The 27,714-nt window shown below is 33.0% G+C and overlaps 1 protein-coding gene across 3 annotated transcripts in view; it reads left to right on the forward strand.

The window, feature by feature from the left end:
• Window positions 1-410: 410 nt before the first annotated feature.
• grh (grainy head) overlaps window positions 411-27,714 on the forward strand; it is a 96,890-nt gene continuing 69,586 nt past the window's right edge. For 2 of the 3 annotated variants that reach the window (XM_089696433.1, XM_089696434.1), the window contains exons 1-2: window positions 411-563; window positions 2,166-2,797. In XM_089696433.1, coding sequence (XP_089552559.1) covers window positions 2,265-2,797 — 533 coding nt within the window. In that variant the 5' untranslated portion in view covers window positions 411-563; window positions 2,166-2,264. The remainder of the gene's footprint in view (window positions 564-2,165; window positions 2,798-27,714) is intronic. The other variant, XM_089696432.1, reaches the window with a different exon arrangement.

Consider the following 27,714-nt stretch of genomic DNA (forward strand, 5'->3'; position numbering starts at 1 on the left):
ACGCGCCAAGTTGAGAAATTTAAGCTTTTGAACGCGAATTTTGTAATGACCTGTGGAAGCGGAGGCATTCATCGCCTCGGGCTATCTTCGGACAACTGGTGGTACAAATTTATTTTTTAGTTTAATATTGAAGGAAATATATTCGTTTTAAGGCTTTGAAAAATTTTGTTTTAGTTTATTTAAAATATTAAAATTGCAAGACATGTAAAGCTTTTAACATATTTACTATTACTTTGATATTTAATTCTTCTTGAACCTATTTGAATAATGTATTTAGAATAATTTGGCATACTAGGTGTAGTAAAGTCTTATTAGAATTGCAATTTCACCCTGGGCGAATAGGGTAGGGGGTTCTAGTATAAGCGGAAGATGAATTCGTCGTTTTGGTGCGTGCGAGAGCGCGGGCAGTGCGGGGGAGCGAGGAGGGCGGCGGCGCCGGCGCGCGGAGGCTGTTGCGCTCAGAGCACCTGCGCCCGCGCTCCGAAGCGCCGCTCGCTGTGTGCTCGAGTACCCGCGCCCGCGCACCGGCCCGCGCCGCCCGCAGCGTCGTGACGCCGCCCACGGTATGTGATACTCCGGTGGCGCGTCGGGGTCGGTCGACTGCGCGTTCCTCACTGCACCGCGCTGCTTGTTGCCTGTTGGCGCACTCGGCTGAGCCGCCCGGCCGGTTTTGTAATTTTGCCGGGCGGGCTGTGACGTCACGAGACTAGTTTGACGCGCGTGCGTGACGGTTTGCGCCAGGATTCTCGCTACCGCCCCCGACATTAGTGCCAGTGCAATGTCGTGCTCGTTTATATTTTCTGCCAGTGCTCATGTCGTGATGATTGTTATCCTTTTCAGGAAACTTGACCTCCAATTGGTCTCTTTGTTTGTGACAGTCTCTCTGCTTTGAGAGCGAAAGCATATTCTATCTCATGTTTAGCACTGCCGATGCTTACTTTGCTTTTTTTTGGAATAAACATCCGATATTTAATGAAAAACCTTAAATAATTCCAGGGATAAAAGGTAGTACCAGTGAGGTAAATCTTTGTGCGAGTTACTTACGTGCGATTATTTCTTATTGTGTGTAGCTATAAGCATTCAACGATCTTTGCACGTCTTTGTGTGCGCGCGTACACTTCGACGTTCCAGCTTCGCGGCGAAGCCTTTTTGTACTTTTATTTTTCCTACTCCTGCCGAGAGACAACGTTTATATGAGACCAAAGAATGTTTCAAGGCAATTAAATATTGATACACAATCAACGATAGCAAGTAGTATATATATTTATAATATTATACTGAAATTTAATGCAGTTTTTTATTAAGTTCTAAACACTCCAGATCGAAATTGTATTTCATAATGTAGTTATCGAAGGTTTTCTTTATAAAACGTTACATTATTTTCCCGTTTCACGTGCTTAAATTTACTAAAATATGCATGACAATAAAATTTCATGTGAAGAGATATCGAATTTCAACATTGGTCAGATATAATCTTGACCATTTATTTTGTTTTAAATATATATCTGTCCTTGTTTATCTTGCGTTCAGTACCTACGCTATTAAGGCTTATGTTTTTGTCTCTCTTACACCCTCCACGGCCCTCGCAGCCTCTGTAATATACAACGAGAAAGCTTCCAAAGCGTGTGTAAGAAAAGTTTGAATTTTTTGAATGCTTGAGAGAAACATTAGTGTTTTTGTTTTTAAATATAGGTCATTAAATGTTTCATACTAGTTTTACATGGAATATAACAACCCTCTTAAACTAATATGCTTTTATCAAAAAGTTTAATTGGAAACTGTCGTTATAAAATCTCTCTCATGTTATTGTTCTCCTATAACAAGTTCGACAACCACGTGGATATGTTATAGTCTTTCCAGTTTGTACCGTTTGGTGGTGCTTTTCTGAGCGCCAGGGCAACGTAGTTCCTGAACGAGTTCGGGCCGGTCAGGTGCCACTTAATACTTGTTCTGTTCTAACTGGACTCGAATCAGCTGATCCTCTTGCTTTGTTTTGAATTGTTTGTTGTCATTTACTTTCATTTTTAGTTTTTGAACTTCGAAAAACATCGAAAGACATCGAACTGTCAGTGATTTATTAAAAACTTGAAGCAAACGAGCACGACATTCACGTTTATCAACAAATGTTATGATGTAGTATATTACTGATGGGGTCTTTATTTCAGAAATCAAAGTTTGGGAAATTCAGTGTTGAGCGGGGCGCTCTTGAGTGGCGCCTCCGCCTGCACAAAAACGTCACTGCAACGTGCGAGCAGCGCGGCGACATGTCCGCGTCGCCCCAGCCAGTGGCCTGCGACGAGCGAGCCCGCACCCCCAGGGCCGCCGCCTCTCCGCCTTCCGCGCCACGATCGCCGGCCCCGGCTCACGCCGTCCTCGCCACCATGACGCCAGTCCAGCCCGCTCACGACTACTATCCGCACAAAGTAGAAATGGATTCCGATGACGGCTATCCCCCAGAGGCGCACTCGTACCGCCACTCCCCACACGAGCTGGCCGCATATGCCCCAGATAATAAAGTTCCTGTTCAGCCTGATGTTTACGACCAGGGAATGGAATCAATCGATGAAAAGACCCCCATAGATCTCATATATGAAGACGACAAAGAGACTGTTATTTATACTACGACTCCGGATCAGAAACGAGTAGAAATGATAAGTGGGCAGCTGGAAGATGGGCAGCTAGTAAGCGGTAGTGGACAACTAGTCGATGGAGGCGTCTCAGTAGTAGTTGGAGCTCCAGGTCAAGGCACCGTATTAGTTCTTGCTGATGAATTAGGACAAGTCATCACTATACCAAGGTAATTATATAAATTACTAAGTTTTTTTAATTTAAATTTATTATATTATTATTTTAAGAATGTTTTATCATATTAAAATATACTGATCATTGAATAAAAGTACTTATACTTTCATCATATTATTACAATGATTTGGTATCAACGCCGAGATCCCTTTAATATAAACGTTTTATAGAAATATGTAGTAAGTTTTTTTGATGATATCAAAAATTATACCTAAAATAATAATTTGGTCTTTATATTTATACTTAGTGTACTAATAAGTAATAGCGTATGCATAAAATCTTTCTTTTCATCTTATGTTCAATCATAAGTAATCTGATTTTTAGTTGACTGTTCCAACACCTATTATAATTGATATTCTCGTTCTAATTTTGATTAGATAAACCAAATAATCAGGGTATCGCTTTATCGCTTTAAGCGATACCCTGATTATTTAGTTAATGTCCACATTAGAGCGATACCGAAAGCCTTTGTTAGAAAGCTAGCATAATACTTTTGAAAATATATCTACATCAACGACGAGCAACGAGTTACCTCCTTTATTTTCCAAGTCGTATTTAAATCCAATATTGTTATTTCTTGGACACTATTTTAAACACAACTGCTAGTTATTCGAAGAATCATCGCAAGATCCTACTATTGCAAGAAGATAAGCGACTGCTTCATCAATGAGTAGGTAATTAAGGCGTATAAAATTTTATAAAATCTTTTAAATGACAATATTTTACGGTGATTTGAACTCTCTCAACATTAATAGATTTTCAATTTTTTGTGGAAAACAGTCTCAACAGTCATAAATGAAATAAGCTTATATTTAAGTAGGAGAGATTTTATTTAAGTTGGTAGAATTTAAATGAAATTTTAAATTATTCTCTAAAATTGATTTTTTTAACACATTTATCATTTTTGAGTAAGTAACTAATTCCCTTGAAATACTGAATTAGCGCGTGGTTAATTTATCGTTTTATATACGTTTGCACCTCATTCTAGAGAGACGATTGTTTGAAGAAGTGAGTATACTGTAGTGCCTACTTAAATAAACAAAACTTTATATTAGGGCTGCCAGTTGTTATAGAAACTTAATGAAGTATGGATATGGTATTATTCGATTTAAACTAATTAGCTTGGAAAATTTTCCATCTGTACCTACTATACATAATAGTATACTGATACATCTAAAAACTTACTTTTATAACTCCAAGTCTCTTTATGTACTGAATTAAAGATAGATGGAATGAAAATTATTTAGGTAATTTTTAATTGGAAAACTTATTAAAGACAAAAACTGAGCATTTTAATTGAATCGTCTGTAATTCCGCTGCAAGTTCCTATCGTTCCGGAATACGTTGTTCAAATACAGCTCAATGATCGTTTATATAGTCGTATAGCCGAAGCAGTAATTTAGCGTTCATGGTATGTAGCCCTGTGTTAAGGTCCAGTGTAACGGTTGTGCTAGCACTAGGAGCGGCGCGTGTGGGTGGAGCGACGTGCTCACCTTGAACTTGCCGAGTCCGAGCCAACTCTCGCACCATCCGATCACATTTCGATGCTGTGTAGCTATTCAACTAGCCAGCATCAATACGATTATTAACATTTCGTTAGCGTCTAATATTCACGACTAACAATGGAGTGGTAAAAAACATCGGTACGCCTTTAATGTTTCTTGAAACATATAACATTATTAATTATGCGGTAGTAATATTGACTGATATTTAAGAAAATTATTATATGTATTTAGCAGATGTTATAACGTTTATACATACTAAGAAATATTTACGATACGGTGTATTTTTGTGTCGCATTCGAAAGAATTATAAAATATTTAGGTACAACACTAATTTTGAATGAACATCGTTTAAGATGATATTGATCATATTTACAAGAAAATTTTTCACAGGACAGGCATTCAATTTTGGCTCAAACCATCAAAGTTACGATTGTGAGGTATAAACGTTTCTGTCGAATGACATTGACTCTCCGTGAAGACAAAAGAAACTTGCTTGTTATCTTTCGCTATTTGATCGTATAATCTTAAACAATACTACAAGTCCGTAGTAATGTTCCGTGTGGGGATACGCTTCCATTCACAAACACATGTTAAATACTTACGGAATATTTAATTATTACGTAGATGATAATCAATTTTACTTCAACCATTGGGTCATTGTATTGTCGCTAACTATAGTAGTACCACGACACTTTGGGATATTTATTGCTTAGGTATATTCAGCGTTAAATATTCTATTCACAATTTTCTTTGCTGTAGGTATAAACACAAAAATCGTAATTTTCATCAATCAACAAAAGCGAGTGTAAATTATTTACTTTGTGTGAAATATTTTCCCAGTAACGTATTACTAGGAAAATATTTTCTACCTACAAGTTTTCCTCAATATTCTAAATAAACATTTTTGATTCAATACTGTATTTAAAGTTTAACAAAATGGTACTAAATAGAAAAATTATGTACTTCATCCATGAAAACGACAGTTAAGATAGGGAAAAGTATACGGATATAATATGTAAGATAACTCGAATCATAATTGGCATCCATCTAATAGGGTTATCCGAACCACGAAGGTTTCAATGATAAGGGAGTATAAAATAAAAAAGCTTTTAGTTAAAATGAATAAATAATCTCGATATGGATTGGTAGGTAAGTGATAAAAACTCGGTTGAATCGTTTAGGACGCCGAGAGGCAGCGCAGCCTCACCCGTCGCGCCTCCAAGGCTTTAATGATGACTTTTTGTTATTCTGTGGTCCATGGGATCGGCGTTTATTAATTGAACAAAATTATCTATTTATATCGCTATAAAGTAAATATGACATAAAACAATATTCCTAGCGGCTAGTTTTGTTATTGGTTATTGGTTTTGTTATAAGTAATATGTCACCTACAATGATAGGAAACATTGAATTTCTTAACTTTTAAACGTACACGAACACATCCTAACATACGAAACAAAACTATTTCAAAATGTAATTGCTATATTTCTGTATTTATATCATACTAGCGGTCCGCCCCGGCTTCGCCCGTGGTACATGTTTACGGTTTCTACATAAGAACCATCCTCGTACTTCAAGGAATATAATAAAAAAAGAATTATCGAAATCGGTTCAGCCGTTCTCGAGTTATGCGCTTACCAACACATTTTGCGATTCATTTTTATATATAAGAAGATGAAGGATATATAATATTACTTTAATTCGCTATAGCTCGTAAGTTGCGCCGCTCGAAGGCGACAGCGATCGCCCCCCCCTCCCTCCGCGTCCTCCCCCCATCTCTCTTATTTTATTACCTCGCACTCGTTGCGGTGAACCCTCGAGATGAGTTTACCATCGCCTTCTTCCCAATTATTATTTTATGTTATTATTTCGCTTTCGAAAACAAAATCTTTAATGAGTGGGTACCATATGTGATGAGTAGTTATTTTTTAAAAATACATATTTGTGATTATTCTTTTAATAATGATTATATTTTAATAGATGAAGATTTAAAATTATACTTTGACGTTCTTATAAATATGAATTATATGCTTATTCATAGATAAAATCATATCAAAGTGTGTTGTCAAATGTCAAGTTATGCGGTTGAAAGAATCATATAAAAGTTTAAAACTGTCTTCGTAGCACGCTAGTAAAAGACATCAACGGGCTCGTTCCTGTAAAGTTCAGTAATAGGGTGATGTCATATGTTAATTGGACATACATGTATTTCTTGTAAAAATCCTTTTATTATGACAAAGTTAATAATGACTGCACATATAAACACAAAGTTCAGTGTGTCCTTTAAAAATTAACGATCATCCTTCTACCTGATGCCGCTGTCCGAGTGCAAATAAAAAACGGTTTCCCCTACGTAAAGGGTTCACTTCCCATCATGCAGGTTGGAGATAGTCGCACACACGGATACACGCACACATCGTATTTGAGGTTAGTTTGGGCACAGGGCAACGCGGGCCAGCGTCCGACAAAAATCTCGACGGGATATAAAATTTCTTTTCGTCGTTATGAATTGGATGTATCTAGGGCATGCACCCGGGTTTACCCGGTTCCGAAAAACCCGGGTAAACCCGGGTTTTTTGATGATTTTGAGAACCGGGTCTGAATAATATGAAACCCGGTTCTCCCGGTTCCGACCAAAATATTAAAATATAAAGTATTATTTATATTTTGCTGCATTATTTTAACAAATTTATTCTATCTGGCAACGTCAGACTCACGTGCATCGCGAATTTTCGTGCCACGCCTCAATCTTGGCTCTATATAACCTAACTATAACCTTAGATGCCATAGGTTTCCTACGGTTGTATTTATTACTAGCGGTCCGCCCCGGCTTCGCCCGTGGTACATAATATTTACGTTTTCTCTACATAAAAACCATCCTCGTACTTCAAGGAATATAATAAAAAAAGAATTATCGAAATCGGTCCACCCGTTCTCGAGTTATGCGCTTACCAACACATTTTGCGATTCATTTTTATATATAAAGAAGATTATTATTATGAGCCATGGCTGTCCCACTGCAGAAAAGGCCTCTCTTCCCTCAATCCATTTCTCTCTATTTTGAGCAATTTTGCTCCAATCTGCTAAATGGGAATCAAGCTCGTCTCGCCATCTTGTTCTGGGACTACCACGCAGCCTTTTGTCCTTGTTGGGGATGCACAAAGTGGTAATTTTTGCCCACAACTCCTCCGACATTCGGCTAACATGGCCAGACCAGTTCCATTTCAGCTCAGCAGCTCACATGAGCTACATCGATTATCTGTGTTTTTGAGCGCAGTATCTCATTTTGGACGCGATCCATAAGTTTTACGCCCAAAATACTGCGCTCCATCTATCTTTGCCAAACCCCAAGTGCGAACTTTTGGCGATCAGTCAATGACCAAGTCTGTACACCGTAGGTGAGGATGGGTAAGATGCACATGTCCATGAGTCTTCGCTTTAGTGAAAGAGGCATCTTTCCTTTCATCAGCTCTTTCATCGATCAAAAGCTTCTCCAAGCGTTCTCAATACGTTTACCAATTTCTTTATCCTGTCTTGCTTGGAAAGAAACTATTTGGCCAAGATAGGTATACTCATCGACATATGCAACTGACCCACCCTCGACAATGATGGTGGTTTTGGTGCTATTAGTCATTATCTTAGTTTTGGTCATGTTCATCGTAAGTCCAACCCTAAGGCTTGCATCGCTCAAGTCTTCGAGCATCGTTTGCAACTCTGAGAATGTAGACCAAAAAAAAATTTGGCTTCGAAAATGACAAAATATAATAAAGGCTACAGAAATATTTTTATTAGATTTGTCGTGAATTTGAAAAGTTGTTGATTTTACTGTTTCACATATAATGATCCAGCCATGTTTTTGTTTTTGGTATTAAGCCGAAATTTATATCGAATACTCAAGTCTACGGTCCCTTGATGCTGTGAAGAAGTCAAACTCACAAGCCAACGCATCAAAAGATAGGTACAGCCGTAAATGCTGAAACTTTTCACAAATTTCGACATTTACATGGAACTCAAAACCTACAGGGTACTTCTCATGAACACAGAGCCTAGAAATTTGGTAAAAGTAACGTCTTATAACACAGATAAAGGAAAAATTGCTAGAAACATAAATTTTTACCTTATAAAAAAATATGTTTGTTCGGAGCCCTCGGAGTGCGAGTCCCACTCGCACTTGGCCGGTTTTTTTGTATACAGTTTGCAGTTGATGAATAAGGTTTAAGTTTATATGCGATATTATGATAACAATGTACTTTTATAAGACTGATAAATAAAGAGAAGTATTGAAATTTTGTTTCTTTATTAATTTAATAAAATAAGACATAAGCCGCGTAAAATAAAAGGCCCATCAGGTACTTTTACATTTACTTTTGTTTAATTTCGTATTTTTTTCCGAGATATTATAAAAGAACCGGGTAACCCGGTTCTACCCGGTTCTGAGCTCGATTTGGAACCGGGTTTCAAAATCTTGGAACCGGACTCGGTTCTGCATGCCCTAGATGTATCGAAACATCAATTCCATATAATGTGTAATAAGAGTTGAATACAAATTTGATATCCACTAGAGTTACATGAAATAATACTTCTTAATATATTTATGCTAAGAGTGCAACTAGAAGAAAAGTACTTTATTTAATTTTAATTATTTAATATAATGTTTATATTCCAAACATTTTGAATAGGTACATTAAATATTTACAAGAAAATAGATCATAAAAAAATATTTATTTTTCATATTACAAAACTTTTTTCATGTTGCGTCTGCTTTAGAATACTGAAATAATCTCTGATGATACCTTTTTTTTGTTAACAGCCAGCCACAAACTCGGAGCAAATCCATTATAGGGTTTTATTAAGGCCCGAAATTGTAAGGTATCTTAACTTTATAGAACATGTAAGCTTTTAAAAATAAAGCCTTTTGAGATTCGTAATAAGATTCAAATTCCAACTTTTTTTATAAACGCATTAATTATTATTCATAGCGATATCCAGTGTTTTTGTCGGGGATTCCTTTGCTGTTAGAATTTGCTGTTATAGTTGGACTGATAAAATGTGTAAGTGAATAAATTTTCGACATTCTGTGATTCTGATTGTTATATTATATTTATATTATTTATACAATCCTAATATAAAGTATATATAATGTTTCCGTTTAACAAAACACAGTAAGTAAAAATATAAGATAATAACAAGAATACAAAACAAGAGCAATTTTCAATTATCATTTAAACACTTTTTATCTGGTCATACCTATAACAATAGCCGTATAAGGCATCCATAAAATAAGAGTTTCTGTTCTTTATTTACCAATACAAGTGTCAATTGCTATTTATATACATTAAGGCAAATAACAATTCAAACATAGTATTTTTATATGGGATATATTTAATTATATAAATTCGGTTATTTTAGTTACTAGTTTACGTTTTTATAAAGCGAATAACACTTTTGTATATATCACAGAATTGGCATATAATTATTAATTAATTTATATTTAACATGTCAAATTCAGTAACCGTCTACTCTAAACAGCACGGATTTGTCACACGGTGTTATTATTATTAAAAGCTTTAAAAGCAATGCTATGGTAACTTTGGACAGATGGCGTAACATTATTCAAATAAGATTGAAATAAATTGTTGCTAAGGTTCCACAATATAGCGAATACGATGTCGTTGAGATTGCTATTTAACTACTTATTTTTAAATAATATTATATATTAGTTGTAATTAATTGTTATTGCCTTGCTATAATACCATAAACCATAATGTAAGTTGTGGACGATCGATAAGTAATTTTGTAATAATAGATTAATATTGTTTAGTAACAAATATTCTGAAACTAAGTTCCTTTAATGAACAAGGCATCCGTTAGACCTAAATATTTGTAATCAATTCAATCTACACTTAGTCATAATGATACTGGGTCGCTGTTGCCGCGCCGCCTACGGACACCTGCAAGCTTTTAAGATTTTAAGCTTTAAGAAATTATAAAGATATTTATATTCTTATTTATTGCGCAATATTTATTAAAAAGTAATATTGATTGAATTTAAATTTATACATTAAAATATTATGATCCGAATTTTATATTGTTTGTTAAGTTTTCTGTAAAAAGCAATAATTGTGTGACAACATTTTTACATTAAAATATTTCCCGCTATAAATTAAAATGATAAAAGTTATAAACGTGTATCAACATATCCCATTGAGAGGTTTTAAACTAACACTGCGAGCTTCTAACGTACAACTATTAGCTTGAAATAATTAAAATATGCACGTTAGTCATTATATGTATATTTTTATTTTAAAATGTTTCGTCAGACCACTTTAGTGTTTCAAAATCATTAAACAACTTTGCATAGATAGGTATCTATAATCATTGACTCGTAAAATCGGAGAAACTCTTTATTCATCACATTGACACACTGAACACACACTAACGTGATGTTTGTGTGTGAGCTGTTAGTGCTATGAGTGTGTGCCGCAGCTTATTAGTAGGATAAAGACAGAGAACAGAGCAGTGATCTGTGCGACTGAGAGAAACAGTCGTCAACAAGGCTAGCTTTACCATATAAGTATATGAATGTACGATTTATTAACTCGATTCGTTATACCATTCGACATTTTAATAATATACGGATACATGTGACCAATATTTTTAGTTGTTTTTGAAGACCTTATCGATACGTTTTATTCGATTGTTTTCTGTAATTTAATGTTGTGTTTATATTTTTAATAAATACTTTATCATTGAAAGTCGATAATTCAGATTTATTAAATACATTATGTATTACGTTTTATATACATTATGTATATTTTGTTCATATATTGGAATCGATACTTAATAAACCTTAAAGAAAATTGATTTTAATTAAGGGGATTAAAAACACTATGAAAAGAAAGATAACAAAGTGCGGTCATATTAAGTCAACGGAAAAGATGTGTTTCTCACAGATTAAGCAATATTAGCCTCCGCTTCGAGATTTTTTGTTAATTTAGTTGGAATTGATGGCAGCGTGATTTGAATTTCAAATGTGATATCGGTGAGGTTTACGATGTGGTATAAATATTGTCAAAAATATATTATGTTGGACCTATTTATGTTAAATTATTAAAAGTTTTATAATTGTTTACGACCGCCCATTAAATTATTTGGTCGGATTTGAGTTTTCAATACCTTGATAAAAGTGATTATTTTGGTGTCGATCTATTTTCGTTCGATGTAAGGTTGTCCATTCACTCGTGTTTACTGCCCGGGCATGTGGACAGGGTCCGAAAACCACGACATTGTGGCAAGGACCACCGCGCCGCGGTACAAGGGCGCACCTCTCACTCACGTCATACTGTTTTTGGATACTGAACTAATTATTTCACTTAATCGATATTCGTAACGAAGTTAATATTCTAATAAGTTATGTTTAATAACATATCAAAACGCGAAAATACACTTACAATTATTATTCTAGGTATAATCTAAACATGAATTATTGTTAAGTTATTGCGCCATTAGTATTGTGCAGTGTAGTAGAAGTAGGGTTGTAAGCGATATTGCACTGTAATCTATCCAAATTTTATGCTTTTTCATTTCTTAAATCAAGTAGGTACCTAATTCGCTTGAGCCAGTAGTCTAAGTAATACCATTGTAATAAATATGTTTGAAGATAACAACAGTAGGTATTAATTAAAGACGTAATAAAAAGAAACAACGGATACACTACACTTTTAAGGAGTGCGGGATTTTGGTATTTGCGAGACTTAATGGTTTATCTCGGCATCTTATAATTACCAGTCATTTTTTATCCGATGCGAAGCAAGGACAGTTTCTTGAAGTACCTTCTCGTGGAATTCGCTTACCTATACTTCGATTAAAAAAGAAAGACTCGGAGGGACGATATGGAATTGTTTTTTGTGTAGCACAGTAAGTGGCGAGCAAGCCAGCGTCTACATACAAGGAGACGCGATCCGCCACGTCTCGGCCGCACTGCGATGTAAATGATCCCCTTGAATAATGTATCCCATTTTTGGTCATCTCCTCTCCCAACATATAAGGTACAAGGCAATTAACCGTTACTCCCAACCGCTTTCTATCTACATAAACTTGCAAAGAAATACGCTAATTATCAAGATAGTTGTATTAATGCTTCAAATCTCATCAATCCTTACTACCAGTTTGAGTACCTAACTAGTGGTAATGAATTCATTATTTGTTGTGCATACCATTTCAACTCATAAATAATAGTAATATTTATGCTAATTCTGATAGAATGTTAGTGTTTATGTTATTTAATATTTATATTTAATCCGTGTACTGGTATAAAATCCAACTACAAGCAATTCTTACAATATTGGTTTATGTTTCTCAAATGGAAAATATTCGTTGTTTTTCTTTACTTATTACAAAAATAACGAGCGTACTACATATTAACTACAGAATGCAATGACTAATAAGTAGAAACACATATTTTATGCTACGAAGAGTGATATAGAAGATATTATACGTCATTTTGTACCGTTCCATTCACGATTTTCCTTTATTATTATTAAGGCAGTGAATAAAGTCATAGCTAATGTATTAACTGTATGCTATTAACTTTTAATTACGTACATACCTACTATGTACAATTAGTCTTATTTTGATGTTTCATCTACATATGGGTGATTATACAAAAATGGGGTAACTTTTGAGGATATTTTGTTTACTATATTTTTTATATCAGATTGTTACAAATTAGGGTGTATATGATAGCTAATCTAATGAATATATTGTTCCAAATCGGGCCAGCCAGTTTTTTAAGTAGATTGTGAGATATTTTAAATTTTCTGAAATTGGCCTCCAGGGGACTGACGAGGCTAACATGGTACTGATAAAAAACACAATTTTGTAATATTCTTAAAGAAATTGAATGAAAATTACTACAAATCTCTCAGTTTTAATAATGGCACATGTCTTTTAAGTATTAAAATCACTTAGTTACGTTTAAAAATGATAATTAATAATATGTGATACTGGGAAAAAACAATGTCTCAAGTTTCAAAACAGCCTTCTGACATTTAACGCTACGTGAATATTCTTACTCTCTTACTTAACTTTTTCTACTTTGACTTAGTTTTACTTGATATTTCAAGTAATTCACAAACAATAGAAACAATAAAACGGCCAAGTGCGAGTTGGAGTCCTAAAAAACCTATTTTTTATTATGTTTGTAACTAAAAATTTACACTTTTAGCAATTTTTCCTTATCTGTGTTATAAAGACGTTGCTATTTACCAAGTAGAAGTAAACTATATAGCAGTTTATAGTAGACTGTATACACTGCAAGCATCCTGTGTATTTTTTTATTCCCTTGCGAATATTTAATTTTGCGGAAATTTGCAGTATTAACGGATGTAGGTATCTTTTGATTGCGTTGCGTTATAAGTTTGATTTTTTTACAGCCCCAAGGGTTCTTAATCTTGAGTATCCAATATAAATTTCAGATTGATACCTCCACGCGTTCCAAAAAAAACGTCTTAACAGACAAACGGACAACAAAGTGATCCTATAAGGGTTCTGTTTTTTCCTTTTGAGGTTCGGAGCCCTAAAAATCTACCAATATTTATGTTAAAAGTACTAATTATAGTAAAATTAAAAACCAAAGTCTCGAATGAAAGTCTCATCTGAGTTTTCATAAGAGCCCCTTGACATTTTTATAATGTTATTAAGTACATTAATTAACTTTTATGTTATTTTGAGGTAATTTTACTTCACAGTAATATACGTATACGTATTTATCTGATAAATATAAAAAGCTATGCCCTGAAAGCATCAAAATCAATAATTAAAATAAAATAAGATCTTTTTTAATAAAATTATTAGTAGTTTGTTTCAATAGCTCTTTTCTTTGCTACTCTTTCTTAAATGTTTCTTCCCTAGTCAAATTCAGGTTCTTTTAGCGTGGCGCATGATGTTTTAAACTGAAATATAAAATAGAAATGCTTATACCAATAGCAATCAAGATAAAAGTTCTCAAAAACGACAGAATTATCAGTACTATGGGGTCGCGTCAGTCCTCTGGAACGATATCTGACAAAGGACTGATGCCAGCGGATTGATGAAAAGGGACTTAATATGAGGTTATAATCACAAATTATGTTTTTTTGCCTAATTTCTAATATCAACAAACTATATTTTTACAAATCATATTTAACCATTTATAAATGAAAATAAAAATCGGATTAACAATAAAATAACGACTCACCATAGGACTGAAATGTTGACTGGCGCAGCAAGATTTTAGAGGACAAACACAACCCTAGCGCTGGTACAGTTATGACGGCCGTCAAAATATGCGGTGCACAAGTAACTTCATTACCAACATTAATACTTAGACAGGGATTTGACCTCGACTTGGTGATATTTAGCGAGAATTTCGAATTTAAAAAACACACAACGGACTGACTAGTGAAAACGATGACAAAGTTTAATTTTATTTTTTAAATAAAATGGAAAACATTGCGTTATGAAATTTGTAGTATATAATACTATGTACATCAAAGATTGTAGTGTTTTTGTAAGTTTTCTTAAATCGTTGATAATGTTTAAACGATAGTCACTTGATTGTTGGTTTTCGGAGTTGTGACATGCCAAAGTACTGACATTTGAGGTATTAATTTATTTTTTTTATTCATTTGTATTTTAAATAAAGAAGTGAAATTGAGTGACCAAATAAAGGACGCTTCATTGTTTTAAAATAGATTGTTATTTGAATAAAATATAATAAGACTTTGTTTAAATTGGCTGATGACATCGAGTTACCCCATTTTTGTATAATCACCCATATTAACATTTTCACACAAGTGATTTTTATCTTTCCGCATCTTTTCTTAGAATTTAATAGGTATATAAATAGGTTTTATTTTGAAGAATTGAAATGACATTGTCTTAAATGATGCCCATTTCGCATAAAATAAAATCTAGAAGTAAATATGTAACCGTCGCCGCGGTTGAATATCATCGATGTATAACATGATGCGAAGCAACGTGGTTTAAGTTTACAAATGATAATGAACTCTAGGCACATCGTGTCTTGTATGAATTTTGCGGTGCGAAGGCGAGAGGCGCGCGAGCGGGTCACGACTAACGCGCACGCGCGTTCGTGACCTTGCCGTGTGCGCTGCCAGAGGTCACAATGTTGCGGCGATGCGCTCGCTTCACACCAAATTTTTCTTTTACTTCCTTGATTCTTTAATACTCATAATATACTTCATAACTCAAAACAATTTGGTTCACCCGTGAAATTACGTATTTTGTTTAATGTAAAAGTAAGCCTCATGTTACCTGCCTTGCGCTCCAATTAAGGCGAGAGTTTTTGTAATGCCCGTTATTAAGAAAATTGGATGACGCAATTATAAGAGATATGAAACAAGATAAATCTTAATAAAAAGTGGCACATATTTGATCATTTGATCATTCATTGACATTTTTTGATCCTTTGGACTACACTGATTAGACCACTTCTCCCGAATAGAATTAACGCGGAGTGCCGGTATACCTAAATGGTGCAGTTTTTAATTTTCTCTATTTATTTTTATTCGAGAAAAATATTAATTTTTCTAAGTTTATATTCATTATCTAATATTATAAACATGGAACTTTGTAAGGATAATTCTAAGTCTACGGAAATACGGCTACTTTTTACCCGAGTATCACGCGAGTGAAGCCCCGGGCTCCAGCTAGACCTTATATATTGGTGTGTTTGTGGATGTGAACTTAACTAAAGGAAATCATTAAGACTATTACTTTGAAGTTCCAAGGAGATAGATTTACTAAAGTAATAAGGGGGAAAGCCTTTGAGGAATGAGAAATGCCGACATAACAGGGCTTTGCAGACTTTCTCTCGGGAGACTCGCGTAAGCACTGCATTGGCCCATTCGAGATAATATGCAATCACCAGACTTGTTCGAAAAGTGTACAAGTATAAATTCGGCAATTAAGATAAATTTCATACACCTCATGTTCCTTTTTTAAGTAAGCCGATGTAATGTATATATATATATTATTTTGGATTTGTTGGATTAACTTCTGTATATACGAAAATATGGATTCTAATATGTATAATATAATGACATCTGATATAATATGGTAGCCCAACAAAATATTAAAAAAAAATAAACTCCCTTCAAATGGTTAGTAACTACATACTGGACAAAATTTAAACGGGACCCGAAGACTAGCTATCAAATAAAAAAAGGGCTTATCAAAATTGAAATTTCTGAGGTAACAAACCCAATACAGTTGCATTGAGAAGAAGTCTCCTCCTTTTTTTAAGTCGGCTGAAAAATAACAAAATTTTGACACGAAAAGATAAGTAAATATAAATGCAAATTGAAGCATAATACATATAATTATCCTAATACATATTTGAATTCGTCCAGCCTAAAATTGTATTTTAAATTGGGAGCAAAATATTTTTTACGATTTCAATGATTTCTTTCTTTGATTTGTAAACAGGTGTCATATTATTTGTAATGAATTTAATTTTAAACTATAAAACGAGTTTCTCAAGGTATAACCAGTTCAATAAAAATAAATTGAAAACATGTTCCCTGCACTTGAAGGGAATCTCAAAAGTATGAGCATCGTAATAGCAGTTAGCAAATTAGAGATGCAATCATGTCGTTGAACTCCGATGTGGGCAGAAGCCGCGAGACATTACCTAATTAATTATTATTATGATAACAATTTTAAGCATTTGACCATTAGGTAAAATGCTCATTTTATTTTAAAATTTTTGATTGGCAATTTAATTAAATAAGCTTGTTTGTAACACGAGCTTTCGGTTAGTTTTCATTGCTAAATTTTAAATGATGGAAGTGTTGCTTTATTGATTTTGTTTAAAAAAAATAGACGTTGTATTTCTTTTGATAACATACTAGAATACTACTATTGTTTCATATTATCAAATTTATTTACCTCATTAAATATAATTAACTAAAAATACTTACTTCATCTTTATTTTTGAAATCGATGCAATTTTATTTGGTTTAATAAATAGGTACATAAATAAATTAATGTGTTTCAGTGCATATCTATTAATTATAATTAAATCGATGCTAAATAAGTCCAGTCGGTACATAGCCAATTAAAGTTGTTCTATTGAACGTAGTTATGAGTCGCATTTACGATGAATGTTTTGCCGAACCTTTTTAAGAAGAATAATTGATTCTAGTGAAACTCGTCATTTCCTTGGCATAATGAACAATATTAAATGGTTCGCTAAGTGTAATTAGGGCCTGAGCAGCAAAGTGCTGGGTTTATGCGACCACATAATTACTTATAATAGGCGACTTTTGCAACGCACGCGTAGTCTGAATGTTTAACTTCTTGAAACCGAAGTTTTGCGCGAGAGTATAATTATAAGATATTATAAAGAACTGTGTACTGTTTTACCTCACATTTTAAAACCGCCTTGAGGCCTTGACCGGAAGATCCTTGTGGTCATTCTAAGCTATATAGTTTCAGTTAGGATAATATCTACGAATATCTTTAAATCCGAAGCTTTTAGAATAACCTATTAATATTATTCTTATATAAAGTTTCTTCTAAATAATAATATACAGGGTGTCCCACTGTTGGTATACTAAGCTCAAAGGAGGTTATAGTTTTACATACGCTGAGCACGTAAAAAATACTTATAAAATTCCAGACGCATTTTTTTTCAAATAGATGAATTTTTAATACTCTATGTGTATACCCATAACAATCAACCCACCCAACTTTGCCACCAGCACGTGAGCTATCGTTTAAGATTATGTTTTCATAGACAAAATGCTCACATTAGAGAAGCGGTATATGCCGGCTGCGCGAAGCTAGAGAAGAAAACATAAATTTTCAGGAAAAATTTAGCAAAAAATTTTTGACGTAATTTTGTTGTTTAAGTATTTTTTACGTGATCAGTGTATGCAAAACTACAAGTCCCTTCGCGCTTAGTATACCAATAGTGGGACACCCTGTATACTAACTACATATTATGTATGTAGTTAGTAACCAATATAAATGTGTAGTAAGGTCAACCAAAAGGCCTAATTTGTAGAGATTTTCTTGCCATAAGGACAGCTAATAAATATTTTTCTTTCTCATCATCCTCTTGATTCTACGAACTAGGCAATCGAGGCAATTATAACAAACTATAAGTTGTTGCTAGAATTGAGTCATAATTCACCTCACCAAAAGTAAAATGACGATATTAACCTTCCTCACGATCACGTCATGTCGATATTAAAATAAAAGCGATACGCACGACTATAAAATACTATTTAGATACTCTAAACTTAATAATAATAAGATTTTAATTAATTATCATAGTGATAATATTTATTGATAAGTATAATCTAGCATAGAATTGTTTGTGGTTTAAACCATAAACAAATGTTTGCTAAGGTTCCCTAATTCTTGAATAAATTTATGCAGGTTCTTAAATTATGCTAACATACGTGTAGGTACATTACTTGGGCCTCAATAATAAAAATAATTACGACGTAAATTAATAGATTGATCAATTTGTTGAAAAGTCACAAGGAATGTTAAGAAAAATACTTCTATTGGAAAGTGGCTAAACGCTTAGTTTTATTGATTATTGCCTTACCTGTAACTATCTCGCTTTCCTGTCTTGACAACTCTTGCATTTGGTTCCGGAATACCAAAGAAATATCGTTAGTTCTTTACAGTTGCGTAATATTTATCATTAGTTAGAATTTTTAATACCTATGTACATAAATTAGGTAATGTCTGTGAAAGGAAAATTGAATTTGGTTTCTCGACAATAAGAATCATTATTTTACGAACTAACAAAATAACAAAGAAGAGTAAAGATAGAGATCAAGGTATATAATTATAATATCAATTAAACCATTAGGATAAGGAAAATATTCTTCTACAGTATAGACATCTAAGATTTAGAAAAAAAAAACAATGATTAAAATATATAGGTACTAGATTTCCGCCCGCGTTTTCAAAGGAAAACCCGCATAGTTCCCGTTCCCGTGGGATTTCCGGGATAAAACCTATCCTATGTGTTAATCAAGTTACCCTCTATATGTGTGCTAAATTTCATTGTAATCGGTTCAGTAGTTTTTACGTGAAAGAGTAACAAACATCCATACATCCATACATCCATACATCCATACTTACAAACTTTCGCCTTTATAATAGTATTAAGATATTAAGATATAAAATATAGTAGAGTTTTAGGAATTTATTTATTATTATGTTCTAAGTACGTAGAAAATGTACATAGGTAATTAATTAATATAATTTAATCAGCATACCTCACAAAAAAAATATTTATGATATACAGTCTACAACAGACCTAGTACCTACTACACTATAAACCCCGTCAGTTTTATTTCAATGCTAAGTAAATCGATCGATCTTCCATTTGATTTAGTGTTTATTATTTTAATAAAGGTCACTAAAGGTCTACAGTATCCAAATCTCGACAGGTAGTATTCTCGACGTATAAACGTTGTTGTATTTGGACTGAACGGTAAAATTAAATCTTTTAATTAAATAAAGTTCAAAACTTTACTGAATTATGATCTAAGAGTAGTTTCTGATGATAAGGGATGATTTGTTAATGACGTCGATTTTCGTACTTAAAATTATATTTTCGTTTTTTTTCTTTCTTTAACTTATCGTGTCGAGCTTTCAAGTTTCAACCTATCGTTTTCTTATAAATATTGTTTCGGATATTTTCAAAGTTTCTGTTGGAATGACAAGTCAGTCGCTAACCTTCTAAATAAATAAAAAGCTGATATATGATGTAGGCATTCGCCAAGAAAGGATATCTAGTGATAATTTCTATCCTCAAGGAAATAAAATAGCGGATAAGAGTTTGTACCATGAAAATTTATTTTGACCACGGGGGAAGCTGCAGGCAAAAGTTGTTCGTATTATTAACTAGCTGCTCGTTTCGTCTCCGCGTATCTGCGCGTCCCATAGACTATATAGACATAGATATGTCTATTGAATTCAAATTTTATAGTTATTTCCTCAATAATACTCCAGTTTTATTACAGTAATATCGTAGGAAAGAGACAAAATCAGCTTTTCAAATGTGTAAAAAGTTATTAAGTTATAAGTTGGGTAACTAACACGACCTTCTTTAGTTCTTTTATGTAGATTCATAATGATACATTTTACAAACACACATAAAAAGAAACAAACAAATAAATTTTGAATACCTTAAAAACTAACAATTTCCATAACTAAATAACATGCAGCAGGCCTTATTTAATTACTTAACTCTTGTTTTGCTTTGATTTAAATTTATTAGTTATTTTTATAAAGTGAATATATCATGTCATTCGTTACTTCATGATATACATATATTATAAGCTGATATAAAATATATATATATATATATATATATATATATATATATATAGTTATATATCTTTAACCCTATAGGTTTCTAGCTACGAACGGAAGTGTGAAAAAAAGCTCAAGAGTTAACGAGATTGTTAGCTTCAATATTTTCTGCTTTCATTAATGTACCTAAGGTGTATCTGTACTTTATATCGAACAATTGCGAACGTGGTTGGCATACCCACACATGTATAATGGTCTATAACGGAATCCGTCGATCATTGGCAATCGTATAGCTGCGATTTTTCACGTTATTCCCTTTTCACAAATTATTTTTTATTGATCAATAAATAGGCCAAATCTTTTACTTTACTTTGTGGCAATTTTATTATTTTCATACGTACCTTGTACTGGTATAAGTGGACCCTTATATGAATAGTATTAATGTTATTCATGGATTAATTGAATGAATATTCAATTGCATGTAGGTAAGTAGTCCGAATAAAAGTTCTTTTTAATAAATAATTTAAGAAATATGTATTATTTGTTAAATGAAGCCAAATATTATCATGTTTTATAGTATTAATATATAGAATTATAGAAAAATGTAGAGAACAAATTGTTTAAAAAGATATGAAATGCTTATAAAAGTAAACGTTTGACATCCCGAAAACTTGAAAAGCTTTCACGTTTGCCGCTCTTCGCTAGATGTCTCTGGTAGCATTGTGTGGGTTGCGTGTTAATTCGACATAGCAAAACGAGATGGCGCTTCCTACACCAAGTATGGATTTAGTTTTATATTTACACCCGCGGCCTTATTGCATGTATTACCATACATATTACATATACAAATTATACATTATAAGTATTGTTATTTATTAATTTTATAAAAAACTAGCGGTCCGCCCCGGCTTCGCCCGTGGTACATATGAAAAATAGATGTTGGCCGATTCTCAGACTTACCCGATATGCACAGAAAATTTCATGAGAATCGGTCCAGCCGTTTCGGAGGAGTATGGCAACGAAATCTGTGACACGTGAATTTTATATAATACTAGCGGTCCGCCCCGGCTTCGCCCGTGGTACATATGAAAAATAGATGTTGGCCGATTCTCATTTCTCAGACTTACCCGATATGCACAGAAAATTTCATGAGAATCGGTCCACCCGTTTCGGAGGAGTATGCAGACTAACATTGTGACACGAGAATTTTATATATAAGATTAGATGGGTCGATAATTTAAATTATTTTAATTGAATAAAAATAATTTAATTATGGTTCTAACTTGTGATTCTAACCGTACAGATCGATCATTGTTAATTCAGGTAGTTTTGTTTGACATAAAGATATGAATTCAAATTTTTATATTTTGTAAAATTTTCAATAATTTTTCAATAATGTACTTAGAGCGCTTTTATAATTCGTGCAGCTTGTAAATATCAAGATCAAATAACATAATTATTAGTACATAATATTTAATAAAAAACAAAATAAAACTTACTTATATCTAAATGTATGTAATGTATTCCACATTCATGTTTTGAAATAAACCATTTCAAAGTATTTTGCGATGCTGTTCCATCAAACTTGTAGATTTAAATAATTGCTTAGTCTTTGTTAATGCTTCTCTTCTTCATTTAATTTAAATAATACTTAGGTAGACTATACTAATTTTAATTCATAATTTGTAGGTCATTTATATATAATTAGGTATTCTAAATATTTAGTAGGTACCAATTATGGCATTAAAGAAAATATACCGGCCCAATTAAGAACCCCTCCTTTTTTGAAGTCGGTTAAAAATACATAACTAGGTGTATACCAATTTATATACTCACTAGGTGTGAGTATGTTTCTTATATGCGTTATATTTACGAGAAATGTAAATATTAATGTATGTACGCGGTATGTATATTGTATTGCAGATAAATGCGAAATTCGCAATGCGAATGATATTAACATTAAAATTATGTTGCAACTGGAAAATCTACGTTAACGCTGATGCAAGTTGCTGAGTACACGGCGTTTTCTTAGCTGTTATCATATCCATCGCGTTATTGACCTTAATCTTTACAATTTATGGTCATTCAGTACAGACTACCATAAACGTTTTATTGACTCTCGTTATATGAACCTCTGGATAAACCGTTTTATTGCGCGTCGCTTTTCATACCTATATTTTATTTCCATTCCCTTCTATTGTAAATTACGATGTTTTTGTTTTCATTATAGGTACCTACCTCTGGGCTTTGTAGATTTATTTATTGAATTAAGCTTCTGCGAAATACAATTTTATAATCCTACTGAAAATTACACAAATTTTCACTAACATACGTAAAAATCCATAAACAAGTAATAAAATTAAAACGAAATCTTTATTTAAATTATAACAGCTATAAAACATAAACCTCACTACTGAAAATTTACCTTAAAATAAACTTATTATGAGTAAAGCAAACCAGTCCATTCAATGTTTCAGTGTGACAGTAATTTATAATTTTATATTTAACGAAAATAACAAATTGCGAATACTTAGGTATTGCGATAAGCAATCGGCGCCAAAGTAATCACAGCCGTAAACAGAAATGCGTCAGTTACTGCGGCCCGTTGGCAATATAGCTAATTTTATAAGAATCGAATTTCGTTTTGATACTTGCTAAAAGATAATTTACATATATAGCTTTGGCATTTACTTATCGTTCTTATTGAGAGTGTGCATGCGGCGTACAGCCAATGTACGAAGAAGGCAATGAATTTGCTCTTTAGCTTCGGCAGTATAGGCAATGGGAGATGCGTTTATAATATAGCCAGCGAGATTGCTAGTACAGTCACGTTCCCATTGTTCGAGGGTCCGATAAAAAGTTCACTCAGAACTAATAATTAGTTTCAGTGCCTTAAGAGAGAAGTCGCAAAACAAGGAGCTTAATTAGCACTCATAAAATCCCAGGTTGGATAGATACCTACTCGGAATAATTATGTTTTATCTGTTTTGCAATCCAATGCAAATTGATCTCGATATTTCAATTGAATGGAATGTTTAATTTTGTTGACAAAGACAAATCGAGAAATTACAACAACTTATATAAGATTAGATATTAAAATTATTATTGTTATCTTTTTTACAATTATGTAGGTAGCAATTTTATAATTGTGTTGTATAATTTGTGTGAACAATTTTGCTACGAATAAGGTACCTATCTATCACTCTACGAATTGTTATTCTTTAAGATCCCTGTTAAATTTTATAACTTATGTGATAAATAAATATTCTACCACATTATGGGTGTAAACCTAGTAAGAATAAAATAAGAATGAATTTTAATTAAGATTAAAAAATTTAGTACAGCAATTTTCATTTCAATTACATATTATACTTACCATTGAAAATATATTGTTATAGGTATTCATTGATCGAATTTTACACATAGGACTAAGCTGAATTTTTTTCAGTAGTAGAAACATACTTTAAATAATATACACAAACACGAACGTCGACATTCGTAAAATATTTAAATTTGTACAAAAATACAAATACTACAAGCAAACACATTTAAAAAGTAATTAAAATGTGCTACGTTCTAATTATTATTATTCACTACACATAATATTATACGAGATTGGTGTTGGTGTTTCGTGGGCTAAATAAAGATTAACAATATATTATGAGTAGGTAGGTACCTATCTATAAATAAAATAAAAATAAATAAATAAATAAAATATCCTTTATTGAATTATTATGTACATAAATGGACGACTAAGATCCGTTAGGCAAAAATAAAAAATACAAGAGTTACATTACACTGACAGTTACCTATTGAAATAATACAAAAAAGAAATTCGGATATAAATAATAAAATATATGTATACCGAGTATTTTTGCGGAAAATGGAATTAGATGGAAGTTAAATTGGTATGTGTTGGTATCTTGTGTGATATGTAAATAAAAAATTGTCTGATAACTGATAAGTAATAAGTCTTACAGTAGATGGCCGATGTTTTAGAGAAGTTATACCTAATGTGTAGCACCTGCACCTCAGATTTAACTAAATAATTACTATGCTGGAATTGTAATTCTTTTTTACTCTATGTATTAATCATAGCAACATCATGAGCTTTTATATACTTAAGTCATGTTCACCGAAAAGACTTTGTAGGAGTCGATAAAAAAATTGACAGGATTTTATGTGTTTTTAACTTTAGTTAATTACTTTAAGAACGTGTTATTGACGTGTTGTGATAAAAAAATGTACGAAACAGTAGCATAAGATGAATAAAAACTAAATAACATTCGGCGTACTAAATATAAAACAAGGTTGGCAAGGACATTTAACTATCGCATTGACTAAAGAGTTGTTTATAATATGTATTGTTGTCAGTTGTTTATTCAATGGCTATCACAATACAACGGCACTATGAGACTGTGGGAGGTGCCATTTGTAATGTCAAATTCAAAGTGCATGCGCTCGCGCATGTAACATATCCAGAAGATCCGAATGATAGGTCAACACGAGCACGCGAGCACTGCAGTTCTCCTATGCGTTTCTTAGAGCTCCGCCCTTCGCGCTAATTTAGTTCAGCATAAATCTTATATACAAGCACATTGCCTCGTTGCCATTCGTCACCGTTGTAAGGCTGCCATCTGAAAAACGGTCGTGATTTCATTATTACAAAGCTCTATGCGAGGCAGTTAAATGGTTCATTAAGCGTTATACGATACGATAGCAAATTCGCTATGCATTGATTTGATTAATATGCGTATATCTTGAATAAATTCTCTTTGCAAATACCATAAATGCAGTTCTAGTGTTTTGTTTTACATGACCGAGAGCTTTTTAAAAATAGTAAAATTAAAGTGTTCAATGTTCATATAATGACAAGCCCTTTACATGTTTAACTATAGCATGTTTGATGAGTTATTAAATGCTAAGAAAGAAAGATTTAAAATTATACAGTTCTTATAATTCAAGTAAACTAATTAATAAAAATGAAATAATAAAATTTGAATATTATTGTAAAATAACAAATAATTTGGAAAATCCAAAAGTGCACGCCTCATAATTTTTTTTTAATAATTATTTATTAATTATTATTTTTGTTTATTTAATAACAATTAAACCACATCGAATCAGACCCTGAAAAATGAAAGGGTTCTATTCCTGATCATACTCAAGCGTAAGAGAAAAAAAAAGACTCGATTAGTAAAGTATTTCGGTCGCTATCGTGTTAACAAGAAAATCCTCCGCACATACAGACACACGGACGTCCAAGACAGAACTTTTTTAAACTGTTTTTTAACTAACTAGTTTAAATAACAAAAATGACATCAAAAATATCATGAATGTTAAAAATAGTGTTTTTTTAATATGTGTGTGTATGTATTATCTTACAAGTGCAATGTATGATACATAAAGACATTTTAAGTTTGAAAAATCAGATGTTTTGCGCGAAGTGACAGTATAGTACCCACCTCAACGCTTCGCTTATGAGGCGTGCAATACGATAAAGCGCGTCACACACGGTGAAGATACTATAATATTTTATCTGTTATATTTTATATTACAGTATCTTAACGCATCCGGTATCAGCGTTCGGACCATCATTTTTCTTTTTGTCATTGCGTACTAAGACCCCTGTAGAACCGCCATCCTGTTACAAATGACGCGAAATTTTGTGGGTCATATACATTATAGTATCTTCACCGTGTGTGACGCGCTTAAAACAAACAAAACGCGTCAATCACGTTTCTGTGATTAAGATTGAATGCGGGTAGTTTGTGGTTTGTGACAATTTCATATCAACAATATACATATTACATGTTATTTATTAGGCTGTGTACGTTTAGGTAGACCAATCTACTACTATTATGGTTTCTATATATTTTGTGTAAAAGTAACGATGACTGGAAAACCAGAAAGCGATTTAAATGTGTCGTTCATAAGTTGTATTGTATACATAGATTTATTTATTTCAAACTGCACAACAAACCTATGAAAATTTGTAACCATTAACGGTCAAGTTATTTTAAAGTGTTTGTTTATTGTAAATTGTTTCCTAATCTTAATGTTATTGTCGCTACTTTAACATCAAAATATATGCAACTTGTGTTTGTCGGTATAATAATATATTGTAGTTCTGAGAAACGAGATAGCTGATACTCATACAACGTTAGAGATCTTGCTATAATCCCGACGAATTTCTTTGACCCCATCGTGGTATCTTACACGGATACGTTGTAAGACAAAGAATATGTTGATATCTTTGAAGCATCAGTCATAATGCGCCGAGTTTCATTACGAGTAGGTATAGCAAAGCATCGTCCAAGTGCCTCATAAACGTGTTATACAGCTACTAGAAACGTAATTTAGCGGTACCGAGAAAAAAAGATGACTATCGCCGAATGAATGAACTATAGTTTATATGCGTCCCATTTTTTCTCGTTAAGGTGTTATGAAAAGCTTGTTTTTATCATATCACTGTACAAGTGTTGGATAATAACTAAAGCAGAAATATACATAGTGGTCAATCCTGATATGATTCGGGTGATATCGTTCAGATATTTTAGGTCATGATGCACATAAAGTTTATGCGTAAAATGGTTTTATTAAACAAGTTTGTTCCGTAATATGAAAAATTTCTGAAAATGGTAATAGGTAGATAGTATAACATTTTCTAGTGTTTGATTTTACGCGAGTATTTTACATTTAAAAATTAAAGACTTTTTAACGGATTTAACGGAGCGTGGTCACGGGGAGAGTCCCCGCGGCTCGCTGTAAAGTGTTCGAAACAGAAGCGTAGCGTGCCTTGGCGGGGCCCCGTATAAAAATTTGTTTGGGGGCCCTTAGGAAGGGTAAAGATTTCTCACAAAAGCGCACGTTGGGGGCCCCGTTGGCGCGGGGGCCCCGTATAATTGATACGGCAGATACGGCGGTAGCTACGCCCCTGGTTCGAAACGTCGGGAAAATAATATAATGAATAAATCGCGTTTAAAATCCGTTAAAAAGTCTTTAATTTCTATAAATAGTAAAACATTCATATTTTTAATATGTTTCGCTTAACATTCTG

Source organism: Colias philodice, chromosome 6 (assembly GCF_061535455.1).
Source record: "Colias philodice isolate Cphi_HAF_F1 chromosome 6, ilColPhil1 Martin Lab GWU primary, whole genome shotgun sequence".
NCBI classification, from domain to species: Eukaryota; Metazoa; Arthropoda; class Insecta; order Lepidoptera; family Pieridae; genus Colias; species Colias philodice.